Source organism: Pantherophis guttatus, chromosome 3, assembly GCF_059756535.1.
Source record: "Pantherophis guttatus breed Tessera chromosome 3, ASM5975653v1, whole genome shotgun sequence".
Classification (NCBI taxonomy): domain Eukaryota; kingdom Metazoa; phylum Chordata; class Lepidosauria; order Squamata; family Colubridae; genus Pantherophis; species Pantherophis guttatus.
The window spans coordinates 113,320,905-113,343,797 of NC_142065.1; the positions used below are offsets into that span (position 1 = coordinate 113,320,905).

A 22,893-nucleotide genomic window follows, 5' to 3' on the forward strand; every position below is an offset into this window, starting at 1 on the left:
TAAAATTGGCAGAAGAACAAGTTAAAGAAACAATGATTGCATGGGGGAAAAATGTGGGTCATGGGATTGACTTAGAGAAATGGGAAAAATTATGGTTGCAGAATTATAAAATGACAATGTCAACAGCATATAAGGAAAATTTGTATAAGATGTTTTACAGGTGGCATTTACCCCCGGCGAGAATAGCCAGAATGTACAAGAATAAATCGGAGAAATATTGGAAGTGTCATCAGACTCCAGGCTCATATTACCATATGTGGTGGACATGTGCAGAAGCTAAAAAATATTGGACTAAAATCCACAAATGGTTGGAAAAAATGACAAAGAAACATATTGACTTTAAACTAGAGATATTTTTATTGGGGATTTTACCAGAAATATACAATAGAGAAATGAGATATTTAATTGTGAATGTTTTAACTGCGGCTAGAATTGTATTTGCTAGAAACTGGAAAGGTGAGAAGATACCCACGGATGACGACGTTATCAAGAAAATTTTGGAGTGTGCTGAAATGAGTAAATTGACATTTGAAATTAGGGAACAAGAAGATAAACAATATTATTTGATATGGGATTTATTTTATCAATGGTTAGACAAGAAAGAATGGAAATGAAATATGAAATATGAAATGGATAAGATAATAAAATATATAAAGGGTTTTTCCCCCCCCTATAGAGGACAATTTACTGTTAAATAATTGGTAAATGAGAACAATAATGTAATAAATTGTTAAATAAGAAAATGTGGGATAGAGGATTAATCACAAAAGATTCATAACTGATCAATACACTTTCTGTAATTGTAATGGATGATAATTGTTTTATATTTTAAGTTTTGTTTAAAAATAAAAAAAATTCCCCCCCCCCCAAAAAAAGAAATGGTCAAAATCCCACAGTTCTGGTGCATCGGCGTTATGCAGGGTCACCATCCATCTGGCAGTGGCTCCCTCTAGGGCTAGGGTCATATTTCACACTTGGGATCCTTGGATTTGGAAATCATGCCCGTATTCTTGCATTTAGGTGAGCACGTGTGCCACAAAGAATCCTAATTGTTGTGGATCCCCATCAAACTTCACCACAAGGGAAGGAATTTCTCTTTCCAGTTGTTGGACTCGGGGCTGGTTGGGAATGGGCGCCAGTGTGTGTGCTGCCTGGAGGGGAGGGTTTGCTAGATCTTCTGCCACTGCTGCTGTGCCATCTGCTCGATAGGTAGGCTCCAGAGGGGGATGCCTCCCCTGGCCTCATCCGTGGCTGGTGCCCTTTCCATGCTCCTTGGCTGTCATCCTGGCTCCCCTTGGATATTGAGATTTTCCAAAGTTTCCATCACCAATTGGGTTATATGCCTCTTCAGACGATCCTCCCTCAGTGGTGCTTCGATTAGTTCCCCCTGGTCAGCGAGGGCTTCTAGTTCCAGTTTCCACCCCGGTTTTCGGTTACTACAGCTGAGGGTGACTCCTCTGATTCTCTCATCCCAGCTTTCTTCCCGATGCCAATTGACCAGCTGGGCTTTTCAGGATTCTCCAGGGTTACCTCATCCTCTCCGATGGGGTGTACGAAACAGGCATCCGGCTGGGTGGTGGTTGATGTCTTCCCCCAGCATTTGGCTTCTCCCAGGTCCCTGCTTCGATCGGACATGGTTTGCAAGGTCCCCTCAGTAAAACGAAGAATGCTTCTCTGGGTTGACCGTTTTGCAGACGTTGCTTTCTGTAAGGATTGCCTCTACCTCTAACTTAAGAAAGTGAAAACTCTTGAAACAGAGTATTTCAAAAGGAACCTTTTATTAAGTAGAAGTGATAGCAAAGGAATCAAAGCAATGTCTGAATATCCTTAGGCAAGAAAAGTAGGATTAAAGCAATAGAGACCCCTCCCTTTAGCCAGAATGCAGATTTTAGCCAATATACGTGTGAAGATGTTTTCTTTACCAGCTGCCCTGAGAACCAGATAAGCATGCATTCCCATTGCTATCCTCTGTTATCCTTTAAAGTGAAATAACCCACATGGCCATCATAAACATGTCTTAACCATCTGTTTTAAACCATCTTTAACACCTTAAGAAGAAAATGGCCTTTCATCGCCTCCAATTCTATCTCACCTCCGATGTATTCAATAACAGAGCTCCTAGCACTGCGAGATTCCCCCCTCTCGCAAGTTTGGCCCTCCCAGTTATCTAAGGCCGCCCTCGAGGACGGGTTTTGGAACCCCGAGAGGTGGTATGCTAAGAACCGGAAGCTTTGGGGTTTTTTAGATAGTTTTTCAAATTCTATTTTAAGGGGATCTGGGAGGAGGGTGGTTTCCAATGTAAATAATGAGGCTGGGGGGCCTTCCGGGAGGGGGGTGGGTTGTATGGGTTCAGGGATTAACCCGTGAGGGACGGGATCTAGTCCATCTGAAGAGCACGGCGGAGGAGATGCAGAATCCGGGGCCAAAGAGAGGGTTAGAGCTTGTGCTGTTGATAGACATTACATCAGTACTGTAGGTGGGAGGGGCAGATATGGCAGGAGTAGGGGGCCACATCAAGTTGCGGGAGTGCACGCTCACTGTCTTCAAGCGGTGGCACGCTCCAGCCCCCAATGCTCTTCTCGTTCCCCAGGTGGCACAGACCCTCAGGCCCTGGGCCTTCGGCTGATGCTATGCAATGCCAGGTCCGTGGTAAATAAAGCCCCCCTCATTTGTGATCTTGTTCAGGAGGGGGGAGCGGACCTGGTGGGTATTACGGAGACCTGGTTGGGCCAGGAGGGGGGAGTACCTCTCGTAGAGATGTGCCCACCCGGTTTCCGGGCATTTCATCAGCCAAGGTCACAGGGAAGGGGCGGGGTGGTGGTGGCAGTTATCATTAAAGAGGGTCTTGGTCCAAGGGAGGCCACTGTTCCTCAGACGGCCGGATGTGAGTCCCTCCTTGTGAAGTGGGGTCATGGGGTGCAGATGGGCCTGCTGGTTACATACCTGGCTCCCTGCCACGTGGCAGCGGCCTTGCCTGAACTACTCAACGTTATAGCCGCGGTGGCGATTGATACCCCTAGGCTTATGGTCATGGGGGACTTCAACCTGCCATCCGTCGGTGAGGCGTCTGAGGTGGCTCAGGAGTTCATGGCTTCCATGACGGCCATGGACCTGACCCAATTAGTTCATGGTCCTACTCACACGGGGGGAAACACGCTGGACCTGGTTTTTGTCTCTGGTCGGTGGCTGAGTGGTCTCAAGATAGGGGATATAGTGATCGAGCCCTTGTCATGGTCAGATCACTCCCTCCTTCGCTTTGACCTTTGAACCGCCACACCCCGCCGCAGGGAGGCGGAACCGATGAGGTGGCTCCGCCCCAGGCACCTGATGGACCCGGATAGGTTCCAGACGGAGCTTGGGCCATTTCCTGAGGCTCTGGCACACGGCTCGACTGAAGACCTAGTGGCTGCCTGGGATAGGGCGGCCGCTGGAGCTTTGGACCAGGTCGTGCCTTTGCGGCCTCTAACCTGGCGTCGATCTCACCTGGCTCCCTGGTTCACCGAGGAGCTGAGGGAGATGAAACGCCGGAAAAGACGCCTGGAGAGCAGTTGGAGGGCCAGCCGTTCTGAATCTGACCGAACACTGGTAAGGTCTCATATTAAGACCTACCTGGTGGCAATAAAAGCGGCAAAGTGTAACTATTTTTCCGCTCTTATTGTGTCATCAGATAATCGCCCGGCCGCCCTGTTTAGGGTGACCCGCTCCCTGCTCCACCAGGAAGCATGGGAGGACCCCTTGGAGGGTAGAGCCGAGGACTTTGTACAATATCTGTATGACAAAATCGCTCAGATTCGGGAAATTTGGACTCTGACTGGGTAGATTCGGGAGGGAGGATGGAGGCAAGTCTTGAGAATATTACCTGGGAAGAGTTTGATTCTGTGACTCCGGAAAACGTGGACAAGATACTGGGCAGACTGAGCGCGGCCACATGTTTATTGGACCCGTGTCCCTCCTGGCTGGTGCTGGCCTCTCGGGAGGTTACACGAGGCTGGCTCCAGGGGATTATAAATGCTTCCTTGAGAGAGGGTGCCTTCCCCGCCACCTTGAAAGAGGCGGTGGTGAAGCCTCTCCTCAAGAAGCCTTCCCTGGACCCAGCAGTGTTGGCTAATTACCATCCAGTCTCCAACCTTGCTTTGTTGCGAAGGTTGTTGAGTGTGGTAGTGCGACAGCTTCCTCAGTACTTGGATGAATCGGCTTATCTAGATCCGTTCCAGTCGGGCTTCAGGCCTGGATACAGCACAGAAACGGCATTGGTCGCATTGGTAGATGATCTCTGGAGGGCCCGGGACAGGGGTTGCTCTTCTGTCCTGGTCCTATTAGACCTCTCAGCAGCTTTTGATACCATTGACCATGGTATCATGCTGCACCGGTTGGAAGAGTTAGGGGTGGGGGGCACCGTGTTGCGGTGGTTCTCCTCCTTTCTCTCTGATCGGTCGCAGTCTGTGTTGACAGGGGGGCAGAGGTCGACCCCGAGGCCCCTTGTATGTGGGGTGCCACAGGGGTCAGTTCTCTCACCCCTTCTGTTCAACATTTATGTGAAGCCGCTGGGTGAGATCATCCGTGGTTTTGGGGTGAAGTATCATCAGTATGCTGATGATACTCAGCTATACATCTCCACCCCGGACCACCCCAATGATGCCCTTAAAGTGATGTCCCGGTGCCTGGAGGCTGTACGGATCTGGATGGGGAGGAACAGACTCAGGCTCAATCCATCCAAGACCGAGTGGCTGTGGTTTCCGACGTCCCGATATAGTCAGTTGGTGCCATCACTGACTATTGGGGATGAGTCATTGCCCCCCACGGAGAGGGTTCGCAACTTAGGCGTCCTCTTGGACTCACGGCTGTCTTTAGAAGAACACTTGACAGCTGTGGCCGGGAGGTCTTTTTATCAGGTTCGCCTGATTCGCCAGTTGCGTCCCTTTCTGGATCGGGACTCATTAAATACGGTCACTCATGCCCTCGTCACTTCATGCCTGGACTACTGTAATGCTCTCTACATGGGGCTCCCCTTGAGGAGCACCCGGAGGCTCCAGCTGGTCCAGAATGCGGCCGCGCGGGTAGTTATGGGAGCAGCATGGCGCTCCCATGTGGCTCCCCTCCTGCGCGAGCTGCACTGGCTCCCTGTGGTCTTCCGGGTGCGCTTCAAGGTCTTAGTTACCACCTTTAGAGCGCTCCATGGCTTAGGACCGGGGTACTTACGAGATCGCCTTCTGCCACCAATAGCCTCTCACCGCCCAGTACGCTCCCATAGAGAGGGGCTTCTCAGGGTGCCGTCAGCCAAACAGTGTCGACTGGCGGCCCCCAGGGGGAGAGCCTTTTCTGTGAGGGCACCCACCATCTGGAACGAGCTCCCCCCAGAGATACAGAAGATTCCGGATCTGCGCACTTTCCGCCATGCCCTCAAAATATTCCTGTTTCAGCAGGCCGGCCTGGCCTAACTTTCCCTTTATATTGCTTTTGATTTTATTTTAAACTGGGATGTCTTGAATTATCTAGGACCAGAGTGTTTAGTATATTTTAATTGGTTTTTTTTAACGTTTGTATTACATGTATTTTTATCGTTCGCTGTTCACCGCCCTGAGTCCCTCAGGAATAGGGCGGTATATAAATTTAATAAATAAATAAATAAATAAATAAATAAATAAATAAATAAATATATAAATAAACAAACATTCCCCAAAGGTAAGGAGTTCTCAAGGCGCTTCTGCACCAGAATATAGGTTGTAAAATATCTGTTGACACAGGCAATGCTAATAAATCGAATCCAAGCCCCTCTCCCAATTGAATGGTAGTATCACTTTTAGGGATCTGACAACTCCTCTTGGGAAAGCATTGTTCTCTCCCCCCTCACTTATCATTGCTTGAAGCAAGCTTCAATTCTTATTCTGCTAAGTGCAATATGTATGATCACTTGTTTAACATCCATATGCCTGGCTGTTTCTCCTCTATGCCATGAACCTGCTTCCAAACTCTTATCCAATACTAGTACAAACATTCAGTTCAGATTTAGATTGCCCTACAAATAAAGAAAGTATGCAAAATATCACTGTGTTGGATTTCCTAGGCTTATCCCATTTGCCTTAGACAAATGCAAATTTTCCTCTATTTTCAGCCCTGCTGATATGTGTGCTCCAGCCCATTTTGTGCCTTCGGCCCTTTTTCAGTAAAGTACAGTCCTTGGTCATGCAAAGACTGCTAATTCACTCCTGCCATACTATATTTCATTAATGAGAGACTTTAGGGCAGATCAATGTTTGAGGACCTCTAAAGCCGTGATGGCGAACCTATGGCATGCATGCCAGAAGTGGCATGCAGAGCCATCTCTCCGGGCATGCGAGCTGTTGCCCGTTGCCCTTCCAGGTTCTGGTGCACGCATTGCATGCGCGCTGGCCAGCTGGCCTTCACATGCGTGGGAGTGCTAGAAACCGGAAGAGCTGCTGCCCAGTGCGCATGCATGCACCAGGAAGATGATCTTCCAGTTTCCGGTGCACACACGTGCACCGGGCAGCTGATCTTCATGTGCGTATGCACACCAGAAACCGGAAGACAAGGTGGCCGGTGCACATGCACGTGGCAGAAATCAGAAGATCATCTTCCCGGCACGCACATGTGCACTGGGTGGCTGCTCTTCCGGTTTCTGTGTGGGAAGAAATAAAAAAGATTTCCTAATCTGCTCTAAAAGACTTACCTGGAGCAGAGTTCTGGGATACTTTCAGGGAAAACATGCTGGCAGCCAATCCTGAGCCATAGGAGAAAACCCCAATTCTGGATCCAGCCAGCTGCTTGGCAGAATACCTGCAAAAATGTAGAATAAATAAAATCTCAGTGGAAAGACCATATTTTTTTCTCCGATAGCTTGTTGAATCTGCATATTGTGTCACTATTCCTTTCTGAAGATGAAAATTATAAATTGTGCTAATTTATGCTGACATGGATGGGATGCAAAAATGTCTAGAAATCTTGAGACCATGGTAGGGTTATTGACCTTCTAATTAACACTTAAATGTATTTGTTTCTCTAGAAAGAACAAAATAATGCATAAAATACACATAGAATGTCAATATCGAAAGGATAAATGATTACTATAACTCAATTTCAAGCAAAAAATTAAGCTACCCACTTCTAAACAGAGCAATAAACAGTTACCGTATTTTCCGGCGTATAAGATGACTTTTTAACACATGAAAATCTTCTCAAAAGTCGGGGGTCATTTTATATGCCGGGTGTCATTCCCCTATACCAGGCAGACCAGCCCGAAAGGCTCTGACGAGCCAAGCTCTGACCATCCCAGCTGAGTTGCCTGCTAATCAGGCAACTCAGCTTGGATCGTCAGAGCCATTTAAAAATCATTTTTTTAAAAAAGCCATTTAAAATCCCCCCCCTCCAGCTTGCTTACTTTAGCTGCTAGTCGCAACGTTTGTCTAGCTTTGCTTGCCTGCAATCCATTGCATCAGCAAGCAACTGAATCTCCCTGGCTGCAATCAAGCAGGCAGGGCATTGTGGACTTCAACTCCCAGAATTCTTCAGCCAGCAAAGCAAAGCTGGCTGAGGAATTCTGGGAGTTGAAGTCTACAAGTCTTAAAGTTGCCAAGGTTGGAGACCCCTGTTCTATTGGGTAAGTTTTTTTCCCCTTTGGGAGCTTGAAAAAAAATAGTTAATTGGGGTTTTTTTTAGTTTTTTTTTTTTTAGACCTAGCCATTTAAAGTTTAGGAAGTTTTAAATTTAGCTGCTTTCATATAAAAATAAAAATAAATTAAAATAAAATAATATTTGTGCAGCTTTCTGAGATTTAGTGTGTTTCTGTAGTGTTTCACTCTAACTACACAAACACACAAAATCTCATAAAACTGTATGTGGAATTTTGTGTGTGTAAAGTGTGAAGGTTGAGTTTTTGGGTTTTTTGTGGCTATGTGAGGTTCCTGCTTGTTGCAGGGGCCATTTTGAGTCTAACACAGCTGCTTTTACATTGTGGGTGAGCCAGTTGTGTTGTGTTGGGTGTGTGTAAAGTGCCAGGGACTTGCCCGGCACTTGCTCTCTCTCTATTGTTTGTTATCTTCCTCCTATCATCATCAGTTCCAGTGTGGTTGACAGCTTAGAAAACAAACAGCATGGCAGCTCCCATGGGTTTATTGTTTTATCCTTCCTTTCAGCTTTAGAGTGAATTAGGAAAAGTTTAATCCAATTGCACGGTTTTATGTTTACATGTTTGATGACAAACAGCCTTATGTTTATAAGTGACAGTTTTCCTGCTAAGTTCCTGCATGTCATAAGCATTTGAATTAAAATTACAATATTGAAATCAAATCTGATGTTTTTTAATTTTTATTTGGTGTGCATTGGAAGAGGGGTAATCTTATACAGCGAGTATAGCCAAACCCTATATTTTAACAGGAAAAGTCGGGGGTCGTCTTATATGCCCAGTCGTCTTATAGACCGGAAAATACGGTAAATCTAAATATCTAACATTGATGTGATTTTTATTAAAAAGGAAAAAATAAATGTTGCATATAAAATATATAAAAATATAAAATGTATTGTTTGGATAAAAATTAGTTCATTTTGTAACAATATTAGGGACCACCAATATATCTGGATGCATTTAGAAGAATTCATTTCTACAGATTTTAATAAGCAACGAAGCCATTTAATTGTTACATAACATTTATAAAACTTTAATATACTACTCTTAATGCAGTATATTGAAGAATAGAAGGGAATCGAACGTTCCCATTGACTCCTGTAGTGTGAGATCAGGCCTATAACTTACTGGGCCAAGAGAGATGCCAGGCAGCCATAGACTGATGGAGTATACATGTTGCCATTGCGGGCAGAAAGGAAAAGTGAGGGCTGCGTTTTCTGCTTGAACAGCTCCTGGCTGGCCTTCTGAAAAGCTTTGTCCACCTCCCTACTGGAATAGGTTTCTTCCAATTTCACATTACTGAAAGAAAGAAAGGACATCTAGTTCCTTACAGGTAAATTGGACTATATAGGTATATATATATATATGGTGTTTTTAAAAAATATTTTCTAACATGAATTACAATGAACAAAACTTCCCATTATATCAGATACTGAAATTTTTTGTTAAAAAAGGAAAAATATTTTATCCCAATAAAGAATTATGTGCCATGATTCTTTTTTTTTTTTTTTTACAATTTTTTATTTGTTTTATTATATAAAACAAAATAGGAAATTAAGGGAAGAAAAAGGAATGGGGAAAAAGGGGTGGGAAAAAAAGAAAAGAAAGGCATTGATTTATGACTCTTCTTAACACAGTACAAGATAAAAACATTCCCTCAACTTTTTGCTTTTACACATTAATATTCTATAATAAGAAATATTTTTGGTCAACAAAACCAAAGTCGAAGTTTCATTTTTTTTCATCAGAAGCACAAAATCCAGAAGTGATATCCAAATGAGAATATATTTCCTCTCTGAATAATAATAATAATATGTTTTTTATCTGGCTGTACACCGCCCTGAGTCCCTTGGGAGAAGGTGAGGTATATAAATTCGAAATAAAATAAATAGTGATGAGATAATTTTCCCTATTCAGCTTTTTGGGAAGGAAAAATGTTAATCTCTGTTCCTGAAAAGAAGCAATTTTGGAAATCTGACTAGTTCTGTGTCTATTTGTTCTGGTAATTGGTTTAACAAGCAACAGATACTCTGTTTGCTCCTTTGCTTCATTCTGGAGATCTTAAATGACCTCTCTGCTAAAGGGTTTCACTTTATGAGCAAGAGTTGGCTGCTGATAGTTATTATCATTGCATTTTAACTATTTTAATTCCTCAAGGTGCTCTGGCACCGTCCCTGATTTGTAACTCCAGTTTGCAGGTATTTCTAATCTGATGATTGGTATTTAGGGCAGCTTTTTGCAAGCAAAGAAGCTTTTTGTATTTTTGTACAGGTAATCCTTGACTTACAACAGTTACAATGGCACTGGAAAAAGTGATTTATGACCGTTTTTCACACTTATGACCATTGCAGCAAACTGTCATTAGGGCAAAGAAGCGATGCCACATGACCACCTGGCCACGGCCACCCGGTCACATGAAGCACCGTTGTGAAATGAGTGACACAGTTGTTAAGAATGCTGCAACGGACATAAATAATGACCAGTCATAAGTGCGAGGACTGGTCAAAAGTGCAAAGACCTGTCAGAAATCACTTTTTTCAGCCCTCTGGGTAGTCCTTTTGTGCATATGGACTATTCAGAGGGCTGAAAAAGTTATTTTTGACCAGTCCTCGCACTTTTGACTGGTCCTCACACTTACGACTGTCCTCAAATTTACGTTTTGCGCCTTATCTTGTCACCATGGTGAAGAGAAGCAGTTGTGAAATGAGTGACATGGTTGTTAAGAATGCTGCAACAGGCATAAATGTGAGGATGGTCATAAATGTGAGGACCAGTCAAAAGTGCGAGGACCCGTCAGAAATGACTTCTTTCAGCCTCTGAGTAGTCCCTATACACATAGCCATGGCCACCTGGTCACATGATCAGCTAGCCACGCCCACCCAGTCACATGACTTCCAAGCCACGCTAACCCAAATAAGCCACGCCCACAGAACCGGTTGTTAAAAAAATTGAATCCCACCACTGTTAATAACACTTTTTTGTGTGTGTTTAAGATAATCATATTCCACTGCTAGAATGGCCTGGGAATAGCCCAGACCTTAACCCAACTGAAAATCTATGGAACCGACTAAAGAAACTTGTTAGTGAGAAGCAACCCAGTTAATAGACCCAAACATTCAATCTTGGTTTCACATTATAACAGCTGCAGAACTAAAAGACTTGGTTCACTCCATGGGAAGACGTTGTAAGGCTGTAATTCATGCTAAAGGTTACCCAAGTAAGTATTAACTGACATCATAATTTTTGTATATCTTGTTTTTTCTCTGTGTTTTACTTTTCTTCTTTATACTGTAACTCAGTGGTGAAATTAAATTTTTTCCCTACCGGTTCTGTGGCTTGGTGGGCGGCCACTCCTGTGACTGAGTGGGCGTGGCTGTGAGTGACATCAAGTTGGCCATGCCCACTCAGTCACATTGACTCCCCCCACCAAGCCAAACCCACAGAACCCAGTAGGAATTTTTTAAAAATTTCTATTCTGCCCTTGCCGCGAGATGCCTGCATGCGCACACCCAATCTGCCACTGATGAATGATGACTGAATAAACGGGGTATGCATGCACGGCCGGCGCATGGAAGAGGGCGGCGATGGTGGTGGCACTTTCAAGAAGGGGAGCAGCTCCAGTAACTTTCACTTGCAAGAAGCCTGCAGCCACTGCATCTTTTGGCATAAGAAGTGCCACCAGGCGCACCAAAAAAGCACCTCCAGGTGCTGGAGCTCAGCGGCGACAGCTCAGCCCTGGCTTGCCTTCCCTGGCAGCCAGCCACAGGAGGAAGATAAGGACGTGCCGCGTGGCAAAGGGAGAGTGGGCATTGGGTGGTGAGCGGGTGATAGCTCTGGGGTAAGGCTGGAGCTGGGGAATGGTGCATTCCCTGACCTGGTTGAAGCGAGTGGGCAGTGGCTCTGGGGCCTTGAGGAATGGCGCATCCCTGGGCTCCAGCCCCCAACCCAAGGTGAGGGGTGAGTGGGCGGCATGCATTGCTTACCTTTGGTGAGCTGAGCAGGCAAGGCGACTGGCGAGGCTAGTAACCAGGGGTGATTGCTACCAGTTCAGCGAACCAATGCCAATCGTCCCTAGCATTACATTCTTGATTAAATTATCTTTTGATTGATATATAATTTTATATATATATATTTGAGAATGTTACCTGGGAGGAGTTTGATGCTGTGACTCCCGATGATGTGGACAGGATTTTGGGGAGACTTAATGCGGCCACATGTTTACTGGACCCGTGTCCCTCCTGGTTGGTACTGGCCTCCCGGGAGGTTACACGAGGCTGGCTCCAGGGTGTTATCAACGCTTCGTTGAGTGAGGGTCACTTCCCCGCCACCTTGAAAGAGGTGGTGGTGAGGCCTCTCCTCAAGAAGCCGCCCCTGGATCCGGCAATATTGGCTAACTATAGTCCTGTCTCCAACCTTCGCTTCATGGCGAAGGTTGTTGAGAGTGTGGTCGCGTGACAATTTCCGCAATTTCCTATCTAGATCCATTCCAGTCGGGTTTCAGGCCTGGGCACAGCACAGAAACGGCATTGGTCGCATTGGTTGATGATCTCTGGAGGGCTCGGGACAGGGGTTGCTCCTCTGTTCTGGTCCTGTTAGATCTCTCAGCGGCTTTTGATACCATCGACCATGGTATCATGCTGCACTGGTTGGAAGAGTTGGGGATGGGGGGCACCGTGTTACGGTGGTTCTCCTTTCTCTCCGACTGGTCGCAGTTCATGTTGGCAGGGGGGCAGAGGTCGACCTCGAGGCCTCTTATATGTGGAGTGCCTCAGGGATCGGTCCTCTCACCCCTCCTGTTCAACATTTATGTGAAGCCGCTGGGCGAGATCATCCGTGGCTTTGGGGTGAGATACCACCAGTACGCTGATGACACCCAGCTGTACATCTCCACCCCAGGCCACCCCAACGATGCCCTTGAAGTGATGTCCCAGTGCTTGGAGGCTGTGTGGATCTGGATGGGGAGGAACAGGCTCAGGCTCAACCCTTCCAAGACTGAGTGGCTGTGGTTCCCGGCATCCCGATATAGTCAGTTGACTCCATCACTGACTATTGGGGGCGAGTCGTTCGCCCCCACAGAGAGGGCTTGCAATCTGGGAGTCCTCCTGGATACGCAGCTGTCCTTGAAGGAACATCTGATGGCTGTAACCAGGGGGACCTTTTGTCAGGTTCGCCTGATTCGCCAGTTGCGGCCCTTTCTTGATCGGGATTCCCTGTGCACAGTCACTCATGCCCTCGTCACCTCTCGCCTTGACTACTGCAATGCTCTCTACATTGGGCTCCCCTTGAAGAGCAGTCAGAGGCTCCAACTGGTCCAGAACGCAGCAGCGTGGGTAGTGACGGGAGCAGCATGGCGCTCCCATGTAACACCGCTCCTGCGTGAGCTGCACTGGCTCCCGGTGGTCTTCCGGGTGCACTTCAAGGTGTTGGTTATCACCTTTAAAGCGCTCCATGGCATAGGGCCTAGCTATCTTCGAGACTGCCTGCTGCCACCGATGACCTCCCATCGACCCGTGCGCTCCCACAGAGAGGGCCTCCTCGGGGTGCCATCAACCAAACAGTGCAGGCTGGTGACCCCCAGGGGGAGGGCCTTCTCTGTGGAGGCACCTACCCTCTGGAATCAGTTGCCCCCAGAGATAAGGAGAATCCAATACCTCAGTGCCTTCCGCCGTGTCCTTAAAACCTTCTTTTTCCAGCAAGCCGGGCTGGCCTAATTTTTTAAGTGTTTTTAATTGTTTTGTTTATCGTTTTTAATTAATGGGGCCAAATTTATATATATCTTTTAATTGTATTTTAATATTTGTATTTGATGTTTTTACTTGGCTGTTCACCGCCCTGAGTCCTCAGGGAGAAGGGCAGTATACAAATTCAAAATAAAATAAAATAAAAATAAAATAAATACCACTCCAAAAAAACCTGGTGTTATTAGCTAGTTTTAGAAAATACACTTTTCCCAAAAGATTTCAACCATTTTGGCCACTACTGGATGTTATCCAAAAATTTTTTTCCCATTGTACCAGTGGTGAAATCTAAAATTTGTTACTACCGGTTCTGTGGGCGTGGCTTGGTGTGTGTGTGGGGGTAATGTGACTGAGTGGGCATGGCCAACTTTTTTTTTCTTTTAAAACCATTTTTTCTACAACCTCTTCAGCCGAAGAGATTGTAAAAAAAATGCTTTTAAAAGCCTCTGACGATCCCAGCTGAGTTGCCTGATCGGCAAAGGCTTTTTTTTTTTACTTTTAAAAGCATTTTTTCTGCCAAAAAGATTGTAGAAAAAATGCTTTTAAAAATTAAAAAAAAAGCCTCTGATGATTATCTAGCTCAGCTGGGCATGAGGGGGGGCAGGGATTTTTGCTACCGGTTCTCCGAACCACCTGCCTCCATCGCTACCGGATCAGGCGATCCGGTCCGAACCGGGAGCATTTCACCCCTGCATTGTACCATTGTGTCTTTTACTTGTTCATCCTCCATTTTCCAGTTTAGTAAGAAATTATAGATCTTATGTGTTTTTCATCAGAGTTCAACAGTATCTGATCAAAGGGTGTTTGTCCTTTATAGAAGCCATACTTTCTCATATCTTTCTCATATCTAAGATTGTATTTGCAATTGAGGCCACCATGATAGTATAATACCCTGGTCTTCAAGCTCTTGCTTACATTTTAATTTCCCTTCAATGTCCAATGTCTTTATATATCACAATTTTTTTCAAACTTCACCAGATTTGGGTATGTAAATTTGAGGCTTCCATCACTGAGAGCCATTCTGGGATTTTCAAATATATCTTAGATTTTATTTTTCCCCATACAGATAATAGTGAGTTTCTTATGTAGTGATTTTGAAAGTATCTGTGAATTTTATTCTTCTCATACCATAAGAAGAAAGAACTGTGCCATCCCAGTTGTAAATCATATCCTTCTAAATATAGCAGTCTCTTGTGCCTGAGGTTATCCATTCTTTTAGCCATGTTATCACACATGCTTGGTAGTATAGGTACCAGTCTGGTAACCCAAACCCTCCATTTTCTTTAGAATCTTGTACTGTTTTCAATTTAATTATCGCTTTTTTTCCTTGCCAGATAAATTTCAAGACCAGTTTATTCAAATCATCAAAGAATTTCTTTTCAATTTTTATTGTTTGGAACAGGAAAAGCAATTTTGGTAGGATATTCATTTTTACAGTAGCAATCCTTCCCAACATTGATTGATGGAGATTTTTCCATTTTTCCAAATCTACTTTTATTTGCTTAATTAGTTTTATATAATTGTCTTCTTTTATCATTGCATATCTTGCTGTTAAACATATTCCCAAGTATTTAACTTTTACTATTTGTAAGTCCACTTTTTTTGCCAATTTTTCTTTTTGTTTTTGTGTAAGGTTTTTGACTATAATTTTAGTTTTTTCTCTATTTATTTTTAGCCCTGCTACCTTTCCATATTCCTCTTTTTTTTTAATAGTTTAGGAATTGTCTCTAATGGTTCTTATACAATGAATACCAAATCATCTGCAAATGCTTGTAATTTATATCTTTCCTCTCTTATCTCCATTCCTTTAATTTCTGGATTTTGTCTAATATGTTCAAGACTTCCAAAGTCAATATAAATAGTAAAGGCAACAGGGGGCATCCTTGTCTTGTTCCTTAATATAGTTTCCCATTTTGGGAGCGTTCTAAGAGTTTATTGTGTTGTTTCTTTATGTGTGTTTTTTGCAGGCAAATTATTTCTGTGTCCAATTTTCATAATTTTGTAAAAAAAAAATCTTTTAGAAGAAGAGTTTAGTCCACTTATATTCATTGAGAGGATCCCCTTTCCTTTCTCCATCTTGCATAATTATATTTAGGGTTTGGTTTCCTAGTGGTTCTTTTCTGTTTTTGTTCTTTTATTGGTCCCTCTTCTTATTGGTCTGTATTTTCTTTCTCTTTGTCTTCTTCTTCACTTTGTATCACTGTCTCTTCTGTCATTATTTAGAATAGAATAGAATAACAGAGTTGGAAGGGACCTTGGAGGTCTTCTAGTCCAACCCCCTGCCCAGGCAGGAAACTCTATACCACTTCAGACAAATGGTTATCCAATATCTTCTTAAAAATTTCCAGTGTTGGAGTATTCACAACTTCTGCAGGCAAGTTGTTCCACATATTAATTGTTTTAACTGTCAGGAAATTTCTCCTTAGTTCTAAATTGCTTCTCTCCTTGATTAGTTTCCACCCATTGCTTCTTGTTCTACCCTCAGGTGCTTTGGAGAATAGTTGACTCCCTCTTCTTTGTGGCAATCCCTGAGATATTGGAACACTGCTATTATGTCTCCCCTAGTCCTTTTTTTCATTAAACTAGACATACCCAGTTCCTGCAACCGTTCTTCATATGTTTTAGCCTCCAGTCCCCTAATCATCTTTGTTGCTCTTCTCTGCACTCTTTCTAGAGTCTCAACATCTTTTTTATATTGTGGTGACCAAAACTGAATGCAATATTCCAAGTGTGGCCTTACCAAGGCATTATAAAGTGGTATTAACACTTCACATGATCTTGATTCTATCCCTCTGTTTATGCAGCCCAGACCTGTTTTGGCTTTTTTGGCAGCTGCTGCACACTGCTGGCACATATCTAAATGGTTGTCCACTAGGACTCCAAGATCCCTCTCACAGTTACTATATTGAGCAAGGTACCATATATACTGTACCTGTGCATTTTGTTTTTCTTCCCTAAATGTAAAACCTTACTTTTTTCACTGTTGAATTTCATTTTGTTAGATAGCACCCAATGTTCAAGTATGTCAAGATCCTTCCGAATCTTGAGCCTATCTTCTGGAGTGTTGGCTATTCCTGCCAGCTTCTCCATGTTCTTTTTAAAATTCCCTATCTTCTTGTGGGTCTTGTGTTTTCCCTTTTAAAATGCTTGCATGTCTCTCATAAAAGTCTGTGCCTTAAATGTAAAGTCCAATCTATATCTTCTGGAGTTCCAATAAATTAGGCTCCCCCCTGGAGCCAGCCATCTTAGATGTATTCCTTTTTCATTTAGTTTTGGAGTCAAGAATTGATATTGTTTTCTTAGATCTCTTATCTTCTAAGGGATCTGTTTCAGCACCATGATCTCCTTGTTTCTGTATTGCAGTGGTTCTTCTCTCACTCTTTTCAATATTTCAATTCTTATTGTTCTCTTCACAAATCTAACATGGACCTCCCTGAGCACTTTGTGTCTTCTTGCTTAGCTTCAGTTGAGTCTGTAAATTTGATCAATCTCTTCTTCTATTACGTCTTTCTCAGTTTGCAGTGCTTCCACTAGCAGGTTTGAAACCAGTCCCATTAAAACTTTCTCACTGTCTTCGGGTATATTCTGAAGTCTTAATACATATGAGGCTTTCTCCATGTCCAATGTTGCCACTGCATCTTCCAGATTTTTATTTGCTTGTGCCAATCTTTGGTTTTCTTCTTTTATTTCTTCCATCTTTTTTCCGTCAGCACCTTACAGGTGATGGGCCAAATACATTGAATCTGTTCAATCCAGTTCACTAAGGAAGGGATCTGGGGTTTCCCCTGGGGCAGTTCTGAAATGGGTACGAAATCCTGACCAGAAGTAACTTTAAATGGGGTAAAACCGGTGCTACTGTGGATCGAGTTATTGTAAGCGAACTCTGCAAAAGGCAGCAAGTTGGCCCAATTGTCATGCTGGTAGTTTACATAGCACCTGAGGTACTGTTCCATAACCAAGTTTGTATGTTCACAGGCCCCATTAGTTTGAGAGTGGTGGGCAGAGCTTAAACCCTGGGCGGAGCCTAACAACTTCAGGAACTCCCTCCAGAAGTGGGAGGTAAATTGTACCCCCCTATCCGAAATGATGTGGTCAGGAACCCCATGTAATCTATGTTGGATAAACAGTTTGGCAAGCATTTTTGCGGAAGGGATCTTGGAGCAGGGTTCAAATTGCACCTGCTTGAAAAATAGGTCTATGATCATCCGAATGACTGTGTTCTCCCCGCTCTCAGGTAGTTCAACAATGAAGTCCATGGATATTTCCTTCCCAGGGGCATCAGGACTGGCAACACTCTGGAGGAATCCACCAGGCTTCCCAGGGGGCCTCTTAGCAGAAGCACACACAGGACAACTGGCCACGTAGGTTTCTATATCCTTTTTCAACAAGGGCCACAAGAACTGCCATTTGACTAGGTGTAAAGTTTTCACGAAGCCAAAGTGTCCAGCAGCTTTCAAATCATGGGCCTATTGCAGCACAGTTCCCCTAAGATCGGTGGGGACGTATAGTTTAGTGCCAATCCATGCTAGGCCACCTCGCATTGTACACTCATTTGAGTGGGAAGGAACCAGTCATCACTTTTCAGCTCTCCTTTCAGCTCCTCACTTAAGTCACTGGGAAGATCGAAGTCCACTTTCTCCTGGGTTCTGGTGACCACCAGAGCAGCAAATTGCTTGGAGGGGATAACTGGGTGGATTACTTCTGGCCGAGCACTATTGTACCAGGGCAATCTAGATAAAGCATCCCCCATAAAGTTCTTCCCCCCAGGAAGGTAGCTCAATGAAAAATTAAAATGGTTAAAGTGTTGTGCCCAATGAATTTACTTTGGTGACAGTTTTCGGGGTGTTTTTAAGGCTTCCAGGTTTTTAAGGTCAGTCCACACCTCAAAAGGGTGCTTTGCCTCTTCAAGGAAATGCCTCCAAGTTAAAAGGGCCCATCGGACAGCAAATGCTTCCTTCTTCCACATTGCCCATCTCCTTTCAGTTTCAGTTAATTTCCTGGAGGTGTAAGTGCAGGGTTGTAAGGCCCTAGCAATAGCATGGCCCCTACAGTCATGTCACTGGCGTCAGCCTGAACTACCAAGAGGACATCCATATCAAGATGTTTAATGACTGGTTTGGCTGCAAACAGCTGCTTAAGTTTCTCAAAGGCTGCTTGGCATTCCATTGTCCACTCGAGGGGATGGCTAGGCTTTGGCTTAACCTCTCCCTTTGTCTTTAGAAGGTTGATAATGGGTAATACAATTTTAGCAAAGGTGGGGATGAATTGTTGATAAAAGTTCGCAAAACCCAGAAAGCTTTGCAATTGTTTTCTGGTGCAAGGGGCCGCCCACTCTATGACCGTCTGCACCTTCTCAGGGTCCATTTCTATCCCCTCATATGATATGCGGTAACCCAAATAGTCAATTTTATCCTGGTGAAATTCACACTTTCACAATTTGGCATACAGTTCAGCAGCCCTGAGTTGTTTCAGGACTGAGCGCACTAGCTTCACATGTTCCTCCATAGTTTCGGTGTCAATAAGAATGTCATATATGTAAACCAGGATCCCCTTGTACAAATTATCATGAAGCATCTCATTGATCAATTGCATGAACACAGCAGGTGCCCCTTGTAATCCAAATGGGAGCACCTTGAACTGGAAGCAACCCAAAGGGCAATTGAAAGTGGTTTTCCACTCATCTTCCTCCTTAATGTGGACTCTGTAATAAGCTTCTCTCAAGTCCAGTTTAGTAAAGATTTTTCCTTTGGCCAGATGAGCCAACATGTCCTTCATTAGCTGTAGCAGATAAACATTCTCCACACACACTGCGTTGAGACACATAAGCAAAGAAAGCCTCACAAAAAAACACCACCCACGGCTTAGCTGGTTGGATGAAGCCCCGCTTTAGATTTTTGTCAATAAAGGCTCAGAGTTCCTCCAGCTCTCGCGGGGTCATCAAATAGGCTTAGGGAGTTTCACCCCAGGGAGGATTTCTATGCTGCAGCCCATGGGGCAATGGGGTGGGAGCACATCCAAGCCCCTCTCACTGAATGCCTCCTTGAGGTTCCAGTATTCTTTTGGGATTTTCTCCTTGCCGTTTAGGCGCTCACTCACTACAGCTCCTAGCTCCCTCGCGGCCTTGGCTCTGGGGGTGGTTTTACCTCCCCCTCTTCCTGGCTGGGTGGAACAAATTCATAAAAGCCCCTTCCTCCAATTCACATGGGGGTTCCATTTTTGGAGCCAGGGTAAGGAATAAGTGTAGTTGATTATTTTAAGATTCCACAAATTTATGCTTATCTAATAATATATTTTTCTGTAGGGAATCACCCAGGTAGTGATCCTTTCCCATAAATCTGCTGTCTGAATCCTAAGGTAAAGATAAAAGTAAAGGTTCCCCTCGCACATATGTGCTAGTCATTCCCGACTCTGGGGGGTGGTGGTGCTCATCTCCGTTTCAAAACCGAAGAGCCAGCGTTGTCCGAAGATGTCTCCGTGATCATGTGGCCAGCATGACTAAACGCCAAAGGTGCATGGAACGCTGTTACCTTCCCACCAAAGATGGTCCCTATTTTTCTACTTGCATGTTTTACGTGCTTTCAAACTGTTAGGTTGGCAGAAGCTGGGACAAGTAACAGGAGCTCACTCCGTTAAGCAGCATTAGGGATTCGAGCTGCTGAACTGCCAACCTTTTGATTGACAAGCTCAGCATCTTAGCAACTGAGCCACCGCATCCCTGAATCCTAAAGTTGCTATTAAATTCTCAGTTGTAGTTCACTGTCCCCCCCCCAATAACAAAAAGACCTCACATTAAAAAGCACCTCTCATTAAAAAGCTTGTGCATTTCTTTTTTTAATATATAGAATTGGAGAAGGAATTCTTATAGCTTTCACTGACCTGAAATCCTTGAGCCCTTTGTAGATTCCACTGCCTGTGTCTGGTTTGTGGGATGCAAGGAAGTCATTCAACAAGATCCGTGCAAAAGACTTCTGCACCAGCTTACAGAATGGTGTGTGGAAGATCATGAACTGGAAATCTTCCAGAGTACAGAGTTTGCTTATCCCAGCTGCTCAAGTAAAATAATTTAAAGAAGAAGAAGAATAGAAATAATTTGGCAAATTCACCCAAAGAGAAGGGTGTTTTATAAAAACAGATAGAGATAATCTCTGTTTTCTGGATCCTCCCCATCAGGACTTCAAACTTCAGTAAACATGCTCCACTCCGTAAGAAACCATTACTTCTATAGCTCATCCCTGCTGCACAACCGCCATCTCCTGCAATTATGCATAATACAAAAATTGATTTATTTAGTATAAATAAATCCTTTGCCCTTCTTCTGGAGCCACTAATTGAGATGGGGTGATAGGGCCTGCAACTTTGAGACAATTCTCCAAATTGTCTCCTTCTCACTTCTAAAATATTTAAGTTTTCTAGACATAAGACTGTAGCAAATTCATTAATTACATAAATCCAAATCATTTCACTAGCATTTTGGGTTTTATTTCTGAGAGCTGAAACTTATGTACAAAGTATTTAGAGTTTGGGGAAGAGAAAAGAAAATGAGAGTCATAAGAGAAGATAAAAGAAATGAAGAGAGAGAATTGCTTTTGAAAGAAAACATAAGTAAAGTATAAATAAGGCCAAACAGTCTTAATTCTGGAAATATCAGCTTATTGCAATAAAGCAACTGAATTACATGGCAACTTAGCATCTCTAGTCTAACTAAGACAATTGTACTTGGGATCTCCACCAATTGTATAGTTCTGTAATTCTGTGATAGTTCCCATTTCTTAAGACAGGTTTACTTCATTGTTTGTAAGAGAAATAAATTAATGCTTCTGCTACCCAACCAAGCAGAAAAAGTAGATGTACTTTTTGCTAACCAACTAACAAATATATGTAGGAGACACACTACAATAGTAATGGGGCTTTTTAATTACCCTGACATCAACAGGAAGACTAATTCTGCATCAACTGAGAGATTGAACATGTTCCTGACCAACCTAACTGACAACTTTGTTGTCCAAAAGGTAGAGGAGGGAACTAGAAAGACGGCCATAATTCTTACTAACACAGAAGAAGTGATAGAATGAGGTGAAATTACAGGAACCTTGGGTGAGAGTGACCATGTCATATTGGAATTCAACATAATAGAACATAATCATGCCAGAACATAATATACATAATAGAACATAATCATACTTGGATTTTAAAAGGCTTGGTTTTAACAAACTCAGAGTTTGGGAAAGTTCCTTGGATGAAAATCCTAAAGGGCAAAACAACTCAAGAAGTTTGGGAAATTCTGCAGTGTCTGGGAGACACTAAAAAATATGATCATAAAAGCCCAGTCCAACACAATACTACTGAAAAAGAAAAACAAGAAATTCAAGAAGAAACCAGTATGGCTGCACAAAGATCTCTCTGACACACTGAAAGACAAAAAGGACAGGTACAAAAAATGGAAAGAGGGACACACAACTAAAGCTGATTATCAGCAAATAGCCAGAACATGCAAAGATGAAATCAGGAAATCAAAGGCTCAAAATGAATGAAGATTTGCAACAAAAGTCAAAGATAATTTTAAAAAGTTACTTTCAAACATATAAATAACCAAAAAAAAAAAAAAGTCAAGGAAACAAATGGTTCACTAAAGAGAGAAGATGGCAATCAAGTAATAGGCAGTGGAGAGAAAGCAGAACTGCTTAACTCATTATATGCATCAGTCTTCATGCAAAAAGAAACTATTGCCTAATCTACCAAAAACATAACTGTAAAGGACAGACTAAAAATTAAAATAAGTAAGAAAATGGTAAGAGAACACCTGTCTGACCTTAATGAATATAAATCATGGGACAGATTACATCCCAGAGTTCTGAAGGAGCTGGCAGATGTTATCTCAGAACAATTGCACCATATCTTTCAAAAATCCTGGTGCACCGGGGAACTACCTGAGGATTGGAAAAGATGTGATGTGGTTCCCATCTTGAAAAAAGGGAAAAAAATAAAGACCAAGGAAACTGCAGGCCAATCAGCCTAACATGAATACTTGGGAAGATACTGGAAAAGATAATAAAAAAAATAGATCTGCAAACTTCTAGAAACAAATAGAGTTATAACTAGAAGCTAGCACAGGTTGGTTAAAAACAGATCATTCCAAACTAATCTTATTTCATTCTTGGACAAAGTGACTAAACTAGTAGACCAGTGAAATGTTGTAGACATAGTATACTTAGACTTCTGTAAGGCATTCAACAAAGTAGACCACAACCTATTTCTTGGTAAGGTAGAAAAAAGTGGGATAGATAGCATCACCACCAGATGGATTTATAACTGGCTAACAAACCATTCTCAAATAGTAGTCCTTAATGGTACTACATCTACACGACGGGAAGTAAGCAGTGGGGTACCACAAGGTTCTGTCCTAGGCCCAGTAGTCTTCAATATCTTCATAAATGACTTAGATGAGGGAATAGAAGGGGAACTGACCAAATTTTCAGATGACACTAAGCTGGCAGGAATAGCCAACACTCTAGATGA

At 43.4% G+C, this 22,893-nt stretch overlaps 1 protein-coding gene across 1 annotated transcript in view; it reads right to left on the reverse strand.

Annotated features, from left to right (window-relative positions):
* The window catches only part of HMGCS2 (3-hydroxy-3-methylglutaryl-CoA synthase 2), a 65,053-nt gene that overhangs the window by 25,000 nt on the left and 17,160 nt on the right, over positions 1–22,893 (reverse strand). The window contains exons 5-7 of the mRNA XM_034409927.3: positions 20,254–20,422; positions 8,768–8,938; positions 6,689–6,795 (exon numbers count right to left, since the gene is read on the reverse strand). Coding sequence (XP_034265818.1) covers positions 6,689–6,795; positions 8,768–8,938; positions 20,254–20,422 — 447 coding nt within the window. The remainder of the gene's footprint in view (positions 1–6,688; positions 6,796–8,767; positions 8,939–20,253; positions 20,423–22,893) is intronic.